General features: G+C 36.9%; 1 protein-coding gene across 2 annotated transcripts in view; it reads left to right on the top strand.

Moving 5' to 3' along the window:
- Nucleotides 1-1342: 1342 nt before the first annotated feature.
- The window catches only part of LOC125405424 (solute carrier organic anion transporter family member 6A1), a 70066-nt gene continuing 51256 nt past the window's right edge, over nt 1343-20152 (top strand). For both annotated transcript variants that reach the window (XM_085696159.2, XM_048441989.3), the window contains exons 1-5: nt 1343-1849; nt 3547-3807; nt 9418-9609; nt 11167-11263; nt 19190-19305. In XM_085696159.2, coding sequence (XP_085552285.2) covers nt 1483-1849; nt 3547-3807; nt 9418-9609; nt 11167-11263; nt 19190-19305 — 1033 coding nt within the window. In that variant the 5' untranslated portion in view covers nt 1343-1482. The remainder of the gene's footprint in view (nt 1850-3546; nt 3808-9417; nt 9610-11166; nt 11264-19189; nt 19306-20152) is intronic.

The following is a 20152-nucleotide window of genomic DNA, read 5'->3' as shown; positions in this document are numbered from 1 at the left end:
AGAAAACAGTTTTTAATCCACTAGTAGCATCAGTCAGAGGTGTCTCCAGCAAATGCAAAGGGAGGCTAGGGGCATGCTGGGGTACTCCATGCTGGTTTGCTTCGGGCTTTCCTCAATCACATTTCCTTCTGAGGAATATGTTAACCGACCACATGAGAGAAGACAAATATTTTTTTCACTCAAATTGCCATTGCGAGAAAACAGTCTTGTAAAAGCTGACCCTGTTTCAGTATAGGCTTTCTGATCCTTAATGTGCTTATAATTGACCCACGCTTTGAAGAGTTGAAAGCTTTAAAGAATCAGGAATTCCTAATCAAGAGTTTTAAATAAAATTCAATGTTTGCAATTTTGCCTAAAAAGTTTTTTTCTTAAAAGTCAAGTTTAAGGAATATAAATGTGAGCTACTCTAAAAGTCAGCCCAGTAGGGATCATCAATAGAATACTAACTAGAACTATTGAAAAATAAATGAAATTATTTTTCAAAGAGATAATACAAATAATAAAAATGACAGCATGTGATTTTTTTTGAAATCTCTAAATCCACTTTCTTTAGATTTAGCCAAAATATGAAACAATATGTCCCATACCTGGCAGTAAACCATCTTTTACAGCATCAGTGACTGAAAAAGTCAAGAGCCAATGAAACCCCTCTGGCATCTAAATCATAGAGTGCTACGAACACACCCTCACACACCCCACACATACATAAATAAAGGAATAAAGGAAAAGAGGTTATGAATCTCTTTCCTTTTTCTGTTGGTTTGTTCATTTGGTTTGTTTGTTTGGTTGGTTGGTTGGTTGGTTGGTTTGGTTTGGATTTTGTTTTTCGAGACAGGGTTTCTCTGTGTAACAGCTCTGGCTGTCCTGGAACTTGTTAGTGTAGACCAGGCTGGCCCCGAGATACATCTGCCTCTGCCTCCCGACTACTGGGACTAAAGGCATGCACCACCATGCCCAGCTGAGGACATAAATCATGAAGATTCTTCTGTTAAAGTGGATATGTCTTCCCATGTTTCCTGATTTTACTTGTTTATTATTTCAGCAGTTCAACAAATCTGTATCAAGTGAGATCATCCATTTGTAGAGACAGCACACCGAAGCAAGCCTGAAGATACTGGAGGTTGGTTCTCGTGTCCTATGCTTAAACGTTTCTTTTTCCTTGTATTTAATTTAAAAAATATTTTTATTAGTTATTTGAACATTTTGTTCAGTATGCTTTGATTATGTTCACCTCCTCTCCTTCCTCTTCTCCCTCCTTTTTACAACTCTGTGACAAAGAGAAGATGGAATACAGCCTTGGAACTTCTGACGCATCCGCCAACCCCTCTGTACAGACGTTGACTTCGTACGTGGGAAGTAACGTTCCGGGCAGAGGTTAGAGTGGCAGCTATTTTAGCGACAGCTTTTGTTACCTGAGCCCACCAAACGCACAGGTGCCTCAAAACAAACCTGCTGTATCCAAATAACTGTATCGGATAAACCATGGACCAGGAACCGGAACAAGAACAAGAAAAACAAGAACAAGAACAAAAGCAAGAACAAGAACAAGGCACCACAGAGGAGGCTCCGGTGCAAAAGAAACGAGAGGAGGACAACCAGGAGGAATCTGAGCGTCCCAAGAAAATATCCCCGTATCTGACAACAGTTCCAACTGCCGTGACGAAGTTTGGAAATTTCAGAAAAACTAACACGCCCCTCCCTTCACACAACAAGGAGTTATTAGATGAAAAAAAAGAGGTTCTCTTGGAAGGGTCGTTTGGCTTGGGCACTCTAGTTTTCCCTGCTTTACAGCGCTTCAACAACATTGACGTCTTCCTCACTTTTTACTGTGTGGTGGTCCTAGCTCAAGGTAAGTTAGAGGATCAGGGTTGCTCTGGTGAGTAAAGTCGGGAGGTAGACAAGGCTGATAAACGGCAGGAAGGAGACAGTCCGTGATCATACACGAATGGAGTCGGTATCAGCTAAGCTGATGCTGTGTTGTTGCTTCAGGTCTTTGGTTGCTTGCCGGGCAGGGTGTACTGCATGCTGTCAATATCATTTTGGCGTTCAGATGCAGAGCTTATGAGAAGATGGTGGGTACTGAGTTCGTTCATGTTCTTTGATGCTCAGTTTAAGTTCTGGGTTGAATTTTGGGGGGGTTAAAATAGTTGAAAACAGCATTGCTATCATGAGGTGGCTTCAGGTCACAATTTTGAAATACTCTGTCAAAGCAGATTTCTTTCTGAATTTTGTTTCCTCATCTGTAAATTGAGGGATGGTGAGATTTTACTGGGTCCACATCCCAGGAAGAAACATAAAGGTGTTTTTACCCACATTTTGTCTTCTTCCTCTTACCTCTTCATCCTTCTTCTATTATTTTAGTTATGTGTTATCGCTAATAAATTTTGTTAATAAAAAATATCTCACTAAGCTCTGACAGTCCACTTTGGAACTTACTTTTCTTTGCAAGGGGTCTGGTTAACACAGAAACTACACTTGCCCACGGCCTTTGACGTAACTCTCATCATTATCTGATGCCCCTGAGGTGTTGGGATGGTAGATATCAAAAGGGTAGCCAGAATCTTCTATAGTTTTCTGGTTTGCTAGTGATTTTGTCAGCAGGATCAATTTACAGGGTGATTGAAGTTTTTGGAGATAAAAGTAGGGAATAGACATTCCATCAGCAGCATGACTGTTTCGGCAGCCCTGTGTTCCTTGGGTCTCGCCTTGACTACTGCTGGGGCAGCAGACCAGCAGGAGGTGAGTGGCTTCTCAGAGTTTTAGAAGTTTTAGGAAGAGTCTGGACTCCTGGATCCCTGAAAACCAAGGAGTGTTTGAGATAGTTGGACAGCAGCAGTTATAGATACTGCAGCAATGAACTATGATCCAACTTTGGGCAGATGTAGTCATGAGTTCTAATTTATAACTATTTCTGTTTAACTCCAAGAAATATAATACTTTTCCTAGCTATTCCTTGTATCAAGTTATTTTTGTTTCATTTAGTATGCATGTGTGTGTGTGTTACAAAACAGGGTTTATCAATACCTCTTGAACCTTTCCTGGAACTCCTTCTGTAGACCAGGCTGGCCTTGAACTCGCAGAGATCTGCCTGCCTCTGTCTCCCAACTGTTGGGATTAAAGGTGTGCCACCACTGCACAGTTTTTTTTTTCTTCTTCACATGCTGGATGATGGTTGAATCCACATTGTGCTCTCATTTATTTAATGTTCAGGAATATGAAACAATTTACATGAATATATATGTATTTTTCGAATAGCTTGAAAAAGCTCAAAAATTTTAAACTTCAAGCACAAAATCCAAACTATTGAATGATTCTTTGAATCAAATATTCTTTGAATGTTTGTATACACATGCTCTCATTTATTTAATGGTCAAGAACATAAAATAGTAACATACATTGAATGTATACATTGTTTTTTTAAAAGGATTCCTGAAAAGTTAAACTTTTATTTTTGTAAATTAAAGTTCTTTTTGAATGATTATAATTGTAATCTGTGTTGTCTATTGAAATGTGTTATATTGCCTTTTGTCTTTCTTTTGATTTTAGGTTTTGTATTTGGTCTTGTTGATCTGAGTACTGGGTATTTTGAGAAGGAATTTTATATGTCAAATCCAGAGAAAGCTGCATTGGCCTTCACTTATGATCTTACATCTTTATTGACAGCAATATTTGTAGCACACTACGGAAGTAGATATAACAGGTCAAAATGGGTGGCAGCTGCTGCCTTTTTAGTAGGACTTGGATCTGCTTTATGTGCTGTTCCATTCATGAAATATGAAATTATAACACAAATAGAAGAAGGTGAAGGTAAGATTTTTCAAATATGCTCTTCATATTCCTAATCAATGTTTATTTAAATCATTGCTTCAAGGGATTTAGCATAGGTCATGACATATGTCTGTGTATCCTTCCTTGTTTATGTAACCATTCTTACTAATTACACCAGTCTTATTAATTAGCTTTCAGATTTATCTCACAGAAGAGATGACCCTAGAAAAGAATATTGTGGGATAATTTGTAAAATTATTTATTTCTTACAATTTTATGTGTGTTAAAAGTCTCTTGAGAAGTCTAGTGGTTCATTTTATCTTCTTTGTAGCCCAGACCCACATAAATTCAAGTATAGGAATAAACTTACATATACAGAAGTGGCAACTTTTCTAGCTATTCTTTCCATTGCAAAAGTTAGATGCTATTCTTTGACTACTATTTAAATCTGTAATGATTGTGGCTTTGTCATGTTGTTTAATATTGCTCATACAACAATCACTTTGCTATTCTAGTAAGACCTACTTGAAATGCCTTTGGAATATAATATATTTCTAACATTATTGTCCCAGATTCTTTCTCAACAGGTACAGGCTTTTTAAGTACATGATAATCTGGGTTTTAAGAAGGCATGATTAATAAGAGAGATACATCCTTGTGTATGTGTATATAAATGTTTTTCAAGTTTCTAATGCATGGAATATTTATGATTTTTATGTTTGAAGTATTTTATGATAAAACTTATTATTTTTGATGGTTGAAGTTTATTTTATAATACTATGAATGAGTAAAATATTTAAAAACAAAATTTTCATGAATATTTACAATTGAATTTTAAAAGCTATCTGTAAATACCTCTATTAGTAGTTTCTTAAAGGCCAGTTATGAGAACCTCATGTCACTTGAAAAACATACTTTGTACCAATTATAAAGAACTAATAAATGATACAATGAATGTTTATCTATTTTTTAAAATTGAAACTGCAAAGACAGTTGGAATCCAGCTTGAATTTTCAAATATTACCCTGTCACATATCTAAGGACCATCCATAACTATAGCTCTGGGGCATCTGATACCCTTTTCTGGCCTCTACTCTCATTGGCTTACACACACACACACACACACACACACAATCTTAAAAAAATAAAAATAAGTCCTTAAAGGTTAAAATTTGTTATCAGTGATAAGAAGAAGCTATATCAGCAAAATTCTTTTTCTTGCTAGTAAATGTTATTCATGCCATCTCCATTTCACACATTTTGTTTTACTTGGGATTACGTGCACACTATTCATCTGCCAACATTAATTCAGAATATTTACTGGATGGTTGATAGCAGAGAAGTAGACATAATCCACTCTTGCAGGAGTGCTCAGTGATTTATTTTGTGTGGATATTTGAGTTACTCTGATATTTCACACACACACACACAGAGAGATAAAGAGAGAGGAGAGAGAGGGAAAGAGAGAGAGAGGGAGGGAGGGAAGGAAGGAGGGAGGGAGGGAGGGAGGGAGAAGAGAGGGAGACAAAGTCGACATTTATTTATTTTATTTACTCCTCTTTCCTTATTGCTATGCCTCCTGAACATCTTTGGTATTGTCCATAACTTTCCATTTCTATTCTGTTATCTGGTCCATGGTACCATCTGTATCTACAAAAATGTCTGCAGTGTTCATTTTCAATCACGTGCCTCAAAACACAGGTAGACATCATACTTTACCACATCTTGAAATAGTCAACAAATAAAAAATTCTCCACAAATTCATGAAAATATTCATACCACACAGTCAGCTTTATGTTGTAAAATTTTCGATGAAGTGACCATCCACACATCTTTATTAGCAGACGTGCTGAGCTGGGCTTTACAGTGACAGCCAGGGGGGTTTTCAGCTTACTCAGAATGAAGGCGAACTTCTTTCAAGGAGACTAGAGGATAGTAACACCTGCTTTCTCTAATTCTCATAGTTGCTATTTCCCTTCTTTGTAGCTTGTTTTCTGTCTGTCAACAGAGCATAGGAAAATCATTCAGACCTCCTCCAGTGAGTGCCCTCAGTTTTCTCTCATCTTCCTTTATCTCCTGCTTGTAAACCTTGGGAGTGAGTCATGCACCTGCCCTTTCCCGATGCCCGGCTGCTGCTGAGTCCTGTGATGAACCTGCTGTTGCCAAACAGAAGTACTAGTTTCTTCACAAATGAATTTATTCCCCAAGTAGTCTTGAGTCAAGTTTGAAAAGACTTTAGATTTTCCTACAGGCCTAAGATGCCCTGTGTTGGGTAGGAAATGATATCATGGAGGAAAATTGCCTGAATTTCTGTACATTGAAATGTTCGTTGAGCCCACAGTTACATGTTAGTATTCTTCCCTTCTTCCCCCAGTTGAGATGCAGGTGGTGTCCTCTAGTGATGATTCTTGTGCTCCTGTCTCACCCTTTGCTCCATTCCTGATCCCCTCCTCCTGCCCTCTGCAAGCCACCCTTCTCTGTCCCTTCTTACTAACGCCTGAATACGAGCAAATTCTTTCAGTCCACTTCAAACTTTGAATGCTTTTCTGGTTTTTTTAGTTTTAAAATTAAAATAAAATTATATTATTTCCTCCTTTACTTTTTCTCTCTTCTTACTCTTCATACATCTTTTCCTCCGAAACCCTCCCATGTTGTTTGTCTCCAATCCCTGACATTTCTATGCTTAGTCACTCTCAAATGCAGGGCTTCTTTTTCTTTATTATTGTCACACCGTAATTTGAGAAGGAGAAGGGCATTCTTTTATTTAAATGTACTTAAAATTTTTTATATATTAACTTTGTGGGGTTTTTTTTCATTGTTTTGCATGTATTGTGTATGGATGCACACATGTGTGTGCCTGGCGCCTACTGAGGCGAGAGAGGCTTTCAGAACCTGAAACTGATGGTTGTAAGCTGCCATTTAGGTCCTGGAAACAGAATCCAGATTCTCTGGAAGAACCCCCAAAGCCCTGAATCACTGAGCCACCTCCCTAGCTCCATGTTGTTTCTCACTCTTTAAGAATAACAATAGCAGATATGCTTGTGGTCAGTCCTTTATTCAGATACTATTCAATAGTAAGCTCCGAAGTGTCTCGTGTCTCTTCAGGGTATGTCGACTAGTAAGTTCAGCTTTCTAGAATAAGGCAAAGGAAAATGGGCTCTGAAGGCTTTATGCACACAAATTATCCAAGATAGTGTCTGCAAATATCCTATCATGGAAGGGAAAGGAAAGTACAAGTCCCTATGCATCCTGGATACTTATATGTAGTTAAATGCTGTTGAGAGAGGGTAAGTCAGTCCAGCAGCAGAGTTTCTGTGAAGGTGCCCATGCTTCCACAAACAACTCTGTGTCAACTATAAAGTAAGCAATTCTAATGCAACTCATTGGAGCATTAAGAAAAAGAGAAACAGAAAGAGGAGGAGAGAAAGGAAGGAAGAAAGGAAGGAAGGGAGGAAGGAAGGAAGGAAGGAAGGAAGGAAGGAAGGAAGGAAGGAAGGAAGGAAGGAAGGAGAAAGAAAGAAAGAAAGAAAGAAAGAAAGAAAGAAAGAAAGAAAGAAAGAAAGAAAAAAAGAAAGCAAGCGAAGGAAGAAAGAAAAAAATGAAGATGGAGGTCTAATGGGGAAGAAGAAACCAACTAGTGGGAATGAGAGACAAACAAAACGAGAAAAGAGATGAAATTGATCAGAATAGATCACATACATATATTTAAAAGTCATAAATAATCCCACTGCATACATTATATGTTATTATATTAGAAAAGACAAGACAGGATGAACATGCTGAGTTAAATCACAATTTAAGAGATATCTTCCTAAACTAACACAATTAGTTTTTCAATAGTGTGATATGTTGCATTCTTTACTAGATTTTCTATGATAATTCAAATGCATGTTTTAAATTTCACCCTAGATGTTCATAATAGATATAGTTTAGTATCACCTTCTCAGCTTCACCAATCTACTACAAGAATAAATACACAAACCCTATAAGTATGTGAATATGAAAAGCAAGACAAAATGCTCAGAGTTTTCTAAATAAAATGGATGGATGGCCACATAGTAAATGACAAAATATCTTAAGTTTTTGTTTGTTTGTTTTTGTTTGTTTTTGTTCTTTGAGACAAGAAATCTCTGTGTATCCCTGGCTGTTCTGGAACTCACTCTGTGGACAAGGTTGGCCTTAAATTTAGAGGTCCTTCTGCCTCTGCCTCCTGTATGCTTGGATTAGAGAAAGGCGTATACCCCAAACCTGGCTCTCTATCTTTAAAGCATAATACCTTGTTTTTATGATTCTGCGTATATTTAGTTGTCTTGTTTCTGTGAATAAACGCTGCTATAAATGGCAAAAAAGTAGGAGAAGTGGGTTTTTAGTTGATGGTTTCAGAGTTTTCTCTCCATTGTTGCTAAGCTCCTTTGATTCTGAGGCCATGGCCAGGAAGAAAACTTGTCAGTTTTTTCTGCAAAGAAAATCAATTTACTACATGGTAGGAGACAAGAAGAATGAGGTAGGACAAGACATTCCTCTCGGAAACTAGGTGGCATCTTCCTCTTACAGTTCTAGAAACTTCTCCAAATAATATCCACAGGTAATTAAGAATGTGGCACATGAGACTTTAAGGAGGTAAAGCATATACAAACCATAAGAGTATGTATTTTAGAAGCTCGTGGGTCTAAAGTAGGAAATTATTTAATAAAAGTCATGCTCATATTTTAATTTTAAAGTTGCTAAGGAGAGGACTAGAGAACTAAAATCAGATGGTGGACTTTGACAATTCACATCAACTAGAACATTGCAAGTACTTTTATTCTGGAGCCAAAAGTCAGAAGAACAGTATGCAAAGTACAGAAAATTGAGTGCATGTTGAGGAATGTTTAACTTTGCAAAGATGCATTACATTTGCTTAACTATGGAAAGATGTGCTGCATTTGTTTAGTTACATAGAGATATATTGCTATATTGCTATTTTTACCCTGACTCTCTACGGCCCCTGATAGGTCTAACAAAAAGTTGAATGGCCAATAGTGAGAGAGAAGGAGTTTTGGCTCAGGGAAAGAAAAAAAAAAAAGACAGGGAAACACGAGGGGTCAGCCAGATGAGGAGGCAGTGGGAAAGTAGGACATACAAAATGAAAGAAAGGTTTTGTCCTGGGGCAAAACGTAGATGACTAGAAACAGGTTAAACTAAGTTAAGGGAGCTAGTGGATTAAGCTAAGCTAACCTAAGCTAAGGCTGGGCATTCATAACTGATAGTCTCTGTGTTTTTATCTGGGAGCTTATTGGTGGCCAAGTACAAGGGCCTCTGTCCATGTAAATGTGTATGTTTATAAACTTATCCGTGTACATGCACTCCAGTGCATACATCTGTATGTGTAAATGTATATGTATATAAGCATATCTGTGTACTTAGAATCCTGCGCGTTTAAGTAATCACACTTTCCTTCATAATATGTGTCTTTTTCAGTTTTCTACACAATCTGTTTTATTGTGCTATTTCTATTTAAAATACGCTTATTAAATGAGTGCATGATTACACTCAATGTACGGATATTGAACGGAATGAAAAAAGCACGGTGATGTTAACAATTTCAAATTAATTGTACATTTAATTTTGACTTCAGCTCAGTAAAATATAATTCTTATCTTTCAAAAGAGTTGTGCATAGATGAAGAACACAGGACAGTTCCAAATTGTGTGGAGAACTTGGTAACACACAGATCAGAAACCTTGTATTTCTTCATCCTCGGGCAGTGTCTCCAGGGACTCGCAGGGATGCCTCTTTACATCCTTGGTTTGACCTTCCTTTATGACCACTCTGCCACATACTCAGCTGGCATCTATTTAGGCAAGTTTGGATTTTTCTAATATGTGTGAACAATTTTGAATATTCATTTGGTTTCTGTATGTTTTAACTGACACCAAAGTACTATTGGCCCTGTGAGGACGTTGTAATAACTACTGAAGACTTGTTGGCTTAACTTCATAATCACATTGATCTACCTAATTCTGAAATTTGAAACCTTGAACAAATAATTGAATGTCACTGAATATATTTAGAGGAATAGAAAATAGATGTGAATGAATCTCTTTCCCTGTAAGAGAGAGTGAGAAAGGGAAAGTGTTGGCTGAATGCAGTCTCATCTCTTTCACATATATTGTCTTATGTTAAACTAAGTCCTACATTAAGCAAACATTGGATATCCCAAAATAATCTATTCTCTTTTTCTGTAATAAAGTCTGGTCCTGGTAGACACAATGAAGATGTACTTTTACAGAGATATCTAAAAATCATTTTCAAAAATCTAAAATTATTTTTGCACTTACTTTGAAGACATCTGAAAAGTAAATAGTATGGAGTATGCCTGTCACCTCCAGCCACAGGGGGACTGAGGCTTGAGAATTATGAGTTCAAAGCCCATCTATACTGCATAACAAGTACCAGGCCAGTCACATTTGTATAAAAAGATTATGTCTCAAAACAACAGTAGCAACAAGAAACAAGCAATAACTTGCACTGAAAAATATATAATTTACACAAAGACTAAGAAAATCTCTCCAGTAGACTATAATAAAGACTATACTTATTTATATATACCTTTGTGAGAAATTCTTATACCTTATTAGCATTGGTCAAGACTGAAAATACCCGTTTTAGTTCTGATAAGCAAAAATTAAGACACATATCAGTATAATATACAGAGAGGCTTACTATATTGCCACCTCCTCCTACTCTGGAATCTTACGTGAATAATGCCTAATTAGGTAATTAGGAAAATGCATTATCTTACTTTAGTGACATATTAAAGAAAATATACTTTATTTACATTCATATAGAATATAAATATTCATATAAATAAGATTCAACTAAGTTCATAATTAAATTATTGAGTATCTAATACTTGATTAGATAAGAAGATGTGCCATCCAGTTGTACTTTCAGACTGAACTCTATGTGACTCTCTGACATTGCACTAGGAATGATAAACATTCACAATCAGCCACCGAGTAAAGCAGATGACAGTTTTGATAAGAATAGGTCTCATGCAAGCAAAAAAAAGTTCCAAGAGTACAAAGTGTCTGTTCCCAAATAAGCAGCGATTGTGGCACAGGACAAGCATCTTCTTTAAGACTAATATCAACTCTTACATAAATTTCCAACCCGCTGTCTACCCTACTAATGTGGGATTTGTTAGAATCAATTCCAGAAATTATTTACAATTTTCTCTCTCCCTCTTTCATCTCCTCCATCTCTTTCTTCCCGTCTTTTCCTACCTGTCTTCCCTCTCTTAAGTAGTAGAGAATAGAATGAAAAACTTTCAGATACCACACATAGTTCAGTTTTTTTTTATTATTATCACCAAGTTAAGATGTGAAGCTGTTTGGTGTTGTGTTCATTTTCAAGGTATTGCAGAAGCCATACAAATACTGGGATACGGTCTGGGTTTCATAGTGGGATCACCAAATATTAAACCTCCAAAGAATCAAGCTTTGAACAGATTGTAAGTCACACTATTTACTTTTCTATTTTGTGTATATCCAATATAATACTTGAATAGATACCATGGCTCATAAATAATATGTATTTAATTAGTAATATTGTTATGAAAATGCATAAGTTGAGTGTGGTGTGTACACATATGTAAACATAAATACATTTATATTGTGCATTCATATTTTTATTTTTTGAAATATAACTAAAACCATTACTTAAAAGATCAATAGCTTTTTATTTTGTCGATAAAAGCATACAATATTCATTCAATACAGTACCGTAGTTATAATTTATTGCATCATATATAGAAGTTTCCACCTTGCTTAGGGTTTTTAACATAATATTATGATGATATTCTTCCTCCATGTCATACTTCTCTCAGATCTTCTCTACCTCCCTAACACCCAATATTGTGACCTCTCTCTCTCTCTCTCTCTCTCGTGCATTTAACAAAACAAAAATAAAATATAAAAAAGAAACAACACCCGCAAAAATGAAAATCCAGAAAGAAAACAAGCGAAAGACCAGTACGACAAAAAATGATAAAACAAAACAAGATGAAAAAATAGTTTGCAAAAGACACATTGAGTTCATTGAGACCAGCTCTGAAATATTGCTGTTATACACAATGACACTCTACTGTAGAAAACTTATTGTCCCTTCACAAATGGGCATCTATTAAAATTAGTTTCATGGTTAGGACTGGGATCCATGTCTTTTCCCCCGTCTCATTGATTGGGACCCCATCTTGGACTAGTGCAGATCTTCTTTGTGTTACTAAAGTCTCTGAGTTCATATGTGGATCAGTCCTATCATGTCTGGAAGATGCTACCCTGGAGTCGTTACTTCTGGATCTTACAATCTTTTCACCTCCTCTTCCATCCATAGCCCCGAGACTTGAGGGGAGGGGTTTAATGAAGACATCCCACTTAGAATTGAGTGTTCCAATGTGCCTCACTCTTTCCACATTATCCAGTTGTATCTTTGTGTTAATTAACTTCTCCTGCAAGAAAAAGCTTCTCTGATGTGACTTGAACAAGGCACTGTTATACGGGTATACGAGAATACTAATAGTAGTTATTTGATTGCTGTAGTCCTTTAGCAAAATAATAGTATTAGGTTTTCCCCTAGGGCCATGACTTATCTTGTCTCAACTTCTTGACCACTTTAGCAGTATCAGATATGGCTTCCATCTTGGGAAGTAGACCTTAACTCCAATCAAAAAGTTCTTGCTTACTCCCAGAAGCTTTGTGACACTATTGCACAGATACCACTCAAAGGAAGGGCCCTGTTGCAGGTCACAAGCTTTATACATTGGTGGTATTGATGATTACATTTTTCCTTTGGTAACTTGCAGAGTGCCTTTATCACTAGTCAGTAGGGATAAAGTCTCTAGTTAGGCACTAGTTCAACTTCTCTTTGTTTGATAATGTAAGTATTGTATTAAACAATTGAGCTTGGCTCACCTAGCTGTAGAGAGCAACTGATAGCCTTGGGAACAGCTAGTGGTAGGGGTTTCATAGCTTGCCTTATCCCTGGGACTTCACAGCATAAAATAGCTAGTTGGGGCATTGTCTCCCCCACTTTGTGATACCAGTTGGATACCCTTCATATATGTAGATATTTTAGGAAGCTTTTACTGTAGCAGGTTTCCATATGGGAGTTCAAATAGCCTTTTGCGTTAGTCATTCCTCCCTAAAGTCCCTCTTTTATCTTTCTCCCTCATCCTCTTCCTTAATTAATTAATCTTCATTAACCCTATTCCTTAACCTATGAATTTCTTTCTTATATTTCCATAAAATTAAGTTGTATTTCCCCTTCCGTTGGATATCTTTTTCTTCCTCTTGGTCCCTTAATAGGTACTTCTGGTGTTATTTATATCATACCAAATATATTAAAGGTCTGAAAGCTAACATTCACATATAAGAGAAAATATGTAGTACTTGTCTTTTTGTGGCTCGGTTACCTGACTAAGAATGACTTTTTTCTGGTTCCACCCATCTACCTGCAACGTTGACAATTTCATTTTTAACAAATGAATAATATTCTATTTTTTTAATATACCACATTTTTATTGTTTGTTATTTAGTCGATGGACATCTTGGCTATTTCTAGTTTCTGTCTTCTGTGAATACAGCAGCAATGAACATGGATGAGCAAGTGTCAACGCAGAATCTTGGGGGTATATACCCAAGAGTGGTGTAATTTAATTCTGAGGTAGACTGACTCCCAGCTTTCTGAGGAAAACTTGACATTGATTTCCATAATGGCTGCCCCAGTGTGCAGTGTAATCAGCATCCACTGTCATTTATTTTGTTGATCTTGACAGCCTGACAGGTGTGAGACAAAAATCTCAAAGGAGTTCTAATTGGCATTTTCCTGATAGATAAAGTTGTTGAGCATTTCTTTAAGTATTTCTCAACCATTTGTGTTTTGCCTATTGAGACACCAATAGTTTTATACTTCATTTTTAAATTGGGTTATGTTTAGTGTTCTAGTTCTTTATATTTTGAGATATTAATATTCTATCAAACATGTAGCTGGCAAAAAATAATTTTTCCACATTCTTTTGGCTGTTGTCTGGCTTGAATGATTGTATGTCATTTGCCTTTTAGAAACTTTTTAGCTTCATGAAGTCTCATTTATTAATTGTTGTTTTGGGTGGCTATTAGAGTCCTGTTCAGAAAGTCCTTTCTCGTGTAAATGAGGTCAAGCTTATTCTCCGTCCTCTCTCTCTTCTGCCAGATTCAGTTTATTTGGTCTTATTTTGAGGCTCTTGATTGACTTGAAGTTGAGTTTTATGTAGTGTGACAGGGATCTATTTCCATTCTTCTACATGAAACTATGAAGTTTGCACTGCAATTTTTGGAGATAATATTCTTTCTGCAGTTTGTATTTTTTGGTTTTGAAATAAAAAGTTCTATGTCTTTATGTGTATAGTTCTTCAGTTTGATTCCATGGATCAATGTGCTCTTTTAAATGCTAATACCATAGTGTCTTAGTACGATAGCTCTGTATTACAAGTCACAATTAGAGATCATGGTACCTTCAGCAATACTTTCATTACCTAGGATTGTTTTAGCGCACGTGCACTAAAACAGGTGTGTGTGTGTGTGTGTGTGTGTGTGTGTGTGTGTGTGTGTGTTTTCATAAGTTGAAGGTTTTACTCAATTATTGTCACAAATTGTGTTGGAAATTTGATGCAGCTATTGTTGAATCTGCAGTTTGTTCCTGGTAGGATGGCCATTTCCCCTGTATTAACCCTTATGATCTGTGAGCATGGGAGATCACACCCCATGATCTTTTTCAACGTCTTGAAATTTTTATTACACAAGTTGTTTACTCACTTGGTTAGAATGATCTCAAGATATTTTTTGCGACTATTGTAAAAGGTGGTGTTTCCATAATTCTTCTCAGTCTTCTATTTGCATATAAGAAGAATACTGATTCTTGTTTGTCAAATATTTTTATCTTGCTACTGTGCTAAAAGTGCTTGTTATCAGTAGAAGTTTCCTGTCAGAGTCTTTATGGTATGTTATCCATAAAAACATTTAATCTACTAATACGGATAATTTGACTTCTTCCTTTCCTGTTTGTGTTACCTTGAATGCCTTTTGTAGTCTTAATACTTTAGCTAAGACTTACTGTACTATAATGAATAGGAATGAAGAGTTCTTTGTTCACATACCTAATTTTAGTGGAAATGCCTTGAGTTTTTCTTCATTTAGGTTGATGTTGGCTGTAAGCTTGAAGTAAATTACTTTTGTTATGTTGAGGTGTATTCCTCATATTCCTAAACTCTCTAGGAATTTATCATAAAGTAATGTTACATTTTGTCAAAGGCGGCTTCTCATCTTTTATTCTGTTTATGTAGTAGTCCATGTTTATTGGTTTATTTACATTGAACCATACCTGCATCTCTAGGATGAAGCCTACTTGATCATGGTGAATAATCTTCTCACTGTGCCCTTGTATGTGGTTTACAAGTATTGTATTAAGAAATTTTACATTTATGTAACCCTTGTAGTGTTGAAAATCTGCATTCCATTAACAGTAGAATCTTGGGAACCATGAATCTAAGTGCTGTCCAGCTTTTGTAAAATTGTAAAAGTGACTACAAACACATAGAAAACAAGCATCTTGGTCAGAATTTCTGAACAGCTAACAAAAAAGGTAGAAATATTACTGCAGCAGAACACCTATAGCAGTCTTCCCGTCCCCCTTGCTCCCATCTCCTATGCATGCCACTGATCTGTGTCTTCTAACCTCCCAGGACCCACTCTTTGTTTTGTCCCAACCTCTACTCCCTGCCAACCCAAAGCCCACTCCTCTCATTAAAACAAGTAGGCTGAAGGTGGTCCCACTATCTCTTCCTGATCCTGAGGTGCTCTCACCACAGTTTTTTTCCCCAGCTCTGTACCTGGAAAACTTCTGAAGCCTCCTCTCTGACCCCGTCTCCAGTGGATCACAATGACCAAGCTTCCTTCTCCCAACTCATCTCAGCATCTCAGAATCCAACATGAATGTGCATTCCTTAGGAACACACTAGCTGACCAAGCCAGGAAATCAGTCAATACACAACCATCACACTCTTCAGAAATGCAGAAAGGAAACAGAAACTAAGAAACAAATATCAACTCAACAAAGAGAAATCCAGAAACTGGCACCTAGAATGATAATCCTGCCAAACTCAGACACTAAGATGCCAGCATCAAAACAGAATAAAACTCAGGGCACTATGTCTCCACTGGAGTTCAGCTAGTCTCTGAATACTCCACCATGCTGAAGCACAGGGAGAAGATCTTAAAAGCAGCTGTATGACCACAAGAGTCTTAAAGAGGAAATGAATAAACCTTTTAAAGAAATCCAGGAACACACACATACATTGGAGGAAATGAAATTGGAGGAAGACATCTTTTTTTTATTTTTTTAAATTACTTTATTTATTTATTTATTTATAAAAATTTCCACTTTCTCCCCTCCTTCCAATACCCTCCCATTCCACCCACTCCCTCTCCTCCTCCCTCTCCAGTCCTAAGAGCAGTCAGGGTTTCCTGCCCTGTAGGAAGTTCAAGTTCCTCCCCCCTCCCTCCAGGTCTGGGAAGGTGAGCATCCAAACAGACTAGGATCCCAAAAAGCCAGTACATGCAGACGAAAAAAGACCCAGTGCCATTGTCAATGGCTTCTCAGTCAGCCCCCATGTCAGCCTCATTCAGAGAATCCAGTTTGATCACATGCTCGTTCAGTCCCAGTCCAGCTGGACTTGGTGAACTCTATATTGATCTAATGGAGGAAGACATCTTAAGATCAACTATTTGAATATGATTGAGGTCCTTTAAGAGGAAATGAATGAGCACCTAAAAGAAATCCAAGAAAGCAGTGTAAAGAAATGAATAAAACTATTCAAGTTCTGAAACTAAAAAAAGAGCCAATAAAGAAAACCCAAACTGTCATGGTTCTGGAAATTAATATTTTAGGGATTAAAATGGGAACTACAAGAGGTAAACATCACCAAAAGAATACAAGACATGGAAATGGGAATCTCAAGAATTGAAGGTATGTTAGAAGAAATGGACACATTAGTCAAAGAAAATGGTAAGTCAAAAAAACCTTCTGACACAAATCATTCAGGAAGTCTGGCACACTTTGAAGAGATCAAACAAGAATAAAATAATAGAAGAATATTAGCTCAAAGGCCCAGAAAATATTTTCAAATAAAATCATAGAAGAAAATTTTCTAACCTAAAAAAGAGATAAGGCACCTATTAAGGTACAAGAAACATATATAACAATAATTAGATTGGACCAGAAAAGAAAGTGTCCCATCATACAATAATCAAAACACTCAACATACATAACAAAAATGCTTTTCAGAAGACTACTCCTTTCATCTCTATTGCCTGCCCATGAAGATACAGACAGCACTATATCTGCGAGCACACTGTGGTAATGCTCCCTGCTGTGTGAAGCTGTGAAGGTAATGCCTAGGTTGCCTTGGAGACCTCAAGATGCTAGAGAGACCGGAGTACTTGGATATCTACTGAAAAAAGCTGCCAACAGGGAGTGGTCTTTAGAAGATTTAGTATATTGTAGTTAACAGAGCTGGAAGGAGTTGGAGATCTGAAGAGTGTTTTGGCATCAGACAAGGAGATGAAGAGTCTGGAGTTTGCCCAGATCGTTTTCAGTCTTTCTTTGGTCCAGTATTTCCTCACTATGCTCCCTTTCCTACATTTTGGAGTGATAATGTATAATCTGTGCCATTATGTCTTTGAAGCATGTGATCTGATTTTTTTTTATTTTGATTTATAGAAGACTACAATTAAGAGATCATATGAATCTCAGAAGAGACTTTGAACTTTAGAGTTTTAAATTAGTTTGATACTGTTATAGATTATGGGGACTTTTGAAGTTAGACTGAATGCATTTTTGCATTATTATATTATTACAAGCTTGTGGGGATCAGGAAGTATAATTGTGGTGTTTTGAAAGAAAACGACCTCCTGAAAAGGGTGGTACATTAAGAGGTGTGAGCTTGTTGAAGTACGTGTGGCCTGGGGAAGGGTATCACTGTGGGGGTGGGTTTTCATGTCTCTTTTGCTCAAGTTTCACTCATTGTGGCAATCAGTCTACTTACTGTTGCCTGCACAGCAACATGTAGCAGTTCCTTCTCCAGCACGATGTCTGTCTGCAGCCTGCAATGCTTCCTGCTTTTATAATAATGATAATGAACTAAGCCTCTGAAAGTGTAAGCTCCTATCTCAATTAGCTAAGACTTGTTGTGGTCATGGTGTCTCTTCCCAGCAATAGAAGTCCCAACTGAGGCAGTCCATTTTCACACTATTAATCCTTCTAAATCATTACATGAATGTCAATCCAACTATTACTAGTTTCTTTTATTGTTTTCTTCAGTTCTTGATGGTTTTCTACCTTCTAGTGTTTTGTGTACTTCACCGTAGTTTCTTTTACCTTCATTAACTTTTCACTAGGTACTTTATGTTTTGGTGCAACTATAAATATGGTTTTTTTCTGATTTCTCTCTGTATGTTTCTTTTTGGTTCTAGAAAAGTAGAGAGGAAGGTGTGAATAGTTTGAAAATTAACTTATGGATGATTGTTAGCCATCGTGTGGGTACTTGAAGCCTAGCCATGCTCCTTGCAATGATATTCAGTGCTTCCAATTTCTGTCTATGTCATCTTTGTAGTTCCTAGCTAAGATTTTCCATGGGTATGAAGCTGAAAAGATTAGTAACAGTGTATTCACTGATTTCTGTAGATCTTATCCCTAAATGTTTGAAAAAAATAGACAAACAAAAACCTTGAATAACTTTGAAAATTATTCTAGGTGGTCTCAGCATTGATTAAAGACTAGGGATGTTGATACCTTGTGCTTACTCTGTGAAAGAGAAATTTAGCAAATCCCAGCACAGGATCTTTCATATTCTGTCTCTGCCGGGCCAGATGCTAAACTCTGAGATCAACATAAGATCACAGAAGTATGAAATACACTTAACACAATGGACCTGAAGGAAGGGATGTCAGATGATATGTGACTCTAAGGGTCAGGTGCCATGTACAAGAGAAGCTGCCCCACAGGTCCAGGCGTAATGTTTAAAGGAGCAGGATAAAGAGGGAAGACTTGGTTTTCCAGGAGCACAGCTGTTAATGGAGATAATTTTGAATCGGTACAAAGAGGAACTTCTGCCACCCGAGGAGTGTCACTGAAAATGAAGTGGGAAAGTTAGGCACTGAGAAGATCGAAAAGCAAACCACACAACTGAATATTAGCCACTGACACTTGCAAACAAACACCAAAAATTAATAGTGGGAAATTAGAAATGAATGCAAATTAGCAGAAAATTCTCTCTCTTACCACTAATTATGATTTGAATTTTAAATGTCCCTAATTTAAACTTTCCAATTTTTCTTCATTCCAGGATCGCTCTCGCGTCTCTATTGCAGCAGATCAATTGGTGGGCTGGTTTCCTTAGTGCCACTGTGCTTGCATGGGTCGCCTTTTTCCCATTACTATGTTTTCCATCAAATTTACCTGGTGAGTATAAAAACATAATTACTTAGAGTAATTCATGCCCTCAGGTCCCATTCTCAAAGTACAGAAAAATCACATTTCTTTATAAATATGACTCTCCTGCTGATATTACTCGCTGATAAATAGTATCACAGTGTTGTAGTTCTTGTTTTTTTTAACAAATCAAGCAATATAGCATCCAAATATTATATTAATACACTACAAATCCACTGGTGCATATTTGTGTCAGTCATTATTTCCTTTTAATAATAGTCTTTTTGTTTAAAGTGCATAATTGTCTTTTAAAAATGAACTACATCAACTCTTTTTACCTACTGTTTTAGTCAGGATTCTCTCAAGTAACTGAGTTTATAGAATGAATCTCTCTCTACATACAGAAAGGGGGTTTATTAGAATTACTTACAGTCTGTGGGCCATTTAATCCAACAAGGACTGTCTGTAAGCAGAAGGTCCAAGAATCCTTTAGTTTTTCCACCCATAAGGATGGTATGTCTTAGTGGGTCTTCACAATACATTGAAATCCTGAAGACAAAGGTTCAAATGCAGGGAAGGAATGGACTTCTTAGTGACGGTAAGAACATGCAAGCAAAGAGCCAAAGTGACTGAAGGGAAGTCTGAGCTTTTAGTTATTACAAACAATTAGGAATGGAAATTACAATATTCCTAGACATTTGGGATGCATCTGGAGCAACTCTGGAAAGGAAAGCTCATCACTCTCAGAACACCTGCCCAAAACTCACAGTCACTTCTTTAAAAGATGCAAATGACAATAGACATTTGAAAAACGTTCAACATCTTTTTCCACTGGGGAAATGCAAGTTAAGCCTGCATTGAAATTCCACCTTGACTC

The sequence above is a fragment of the Myodes glareolus genome, chromosome 1 (assembly GCF_982192425.1).
Source record: "Myodes glareolus chromosome 1, mMyoGla1.1, whole genome shotgun sequence".
In the NCBI taxonomy this organism is placed as follows: Eukaryota; Metazoa; Chordata; class Mammalia; order Rodentia; family Cricetidae; genus Myodes; species Myodes glareolus.
The sequence above is the reverse complement of the archived record's forward strand: the minus strand, read 5'-3'. Positions and strand labels throughout refer to the sequence as shown.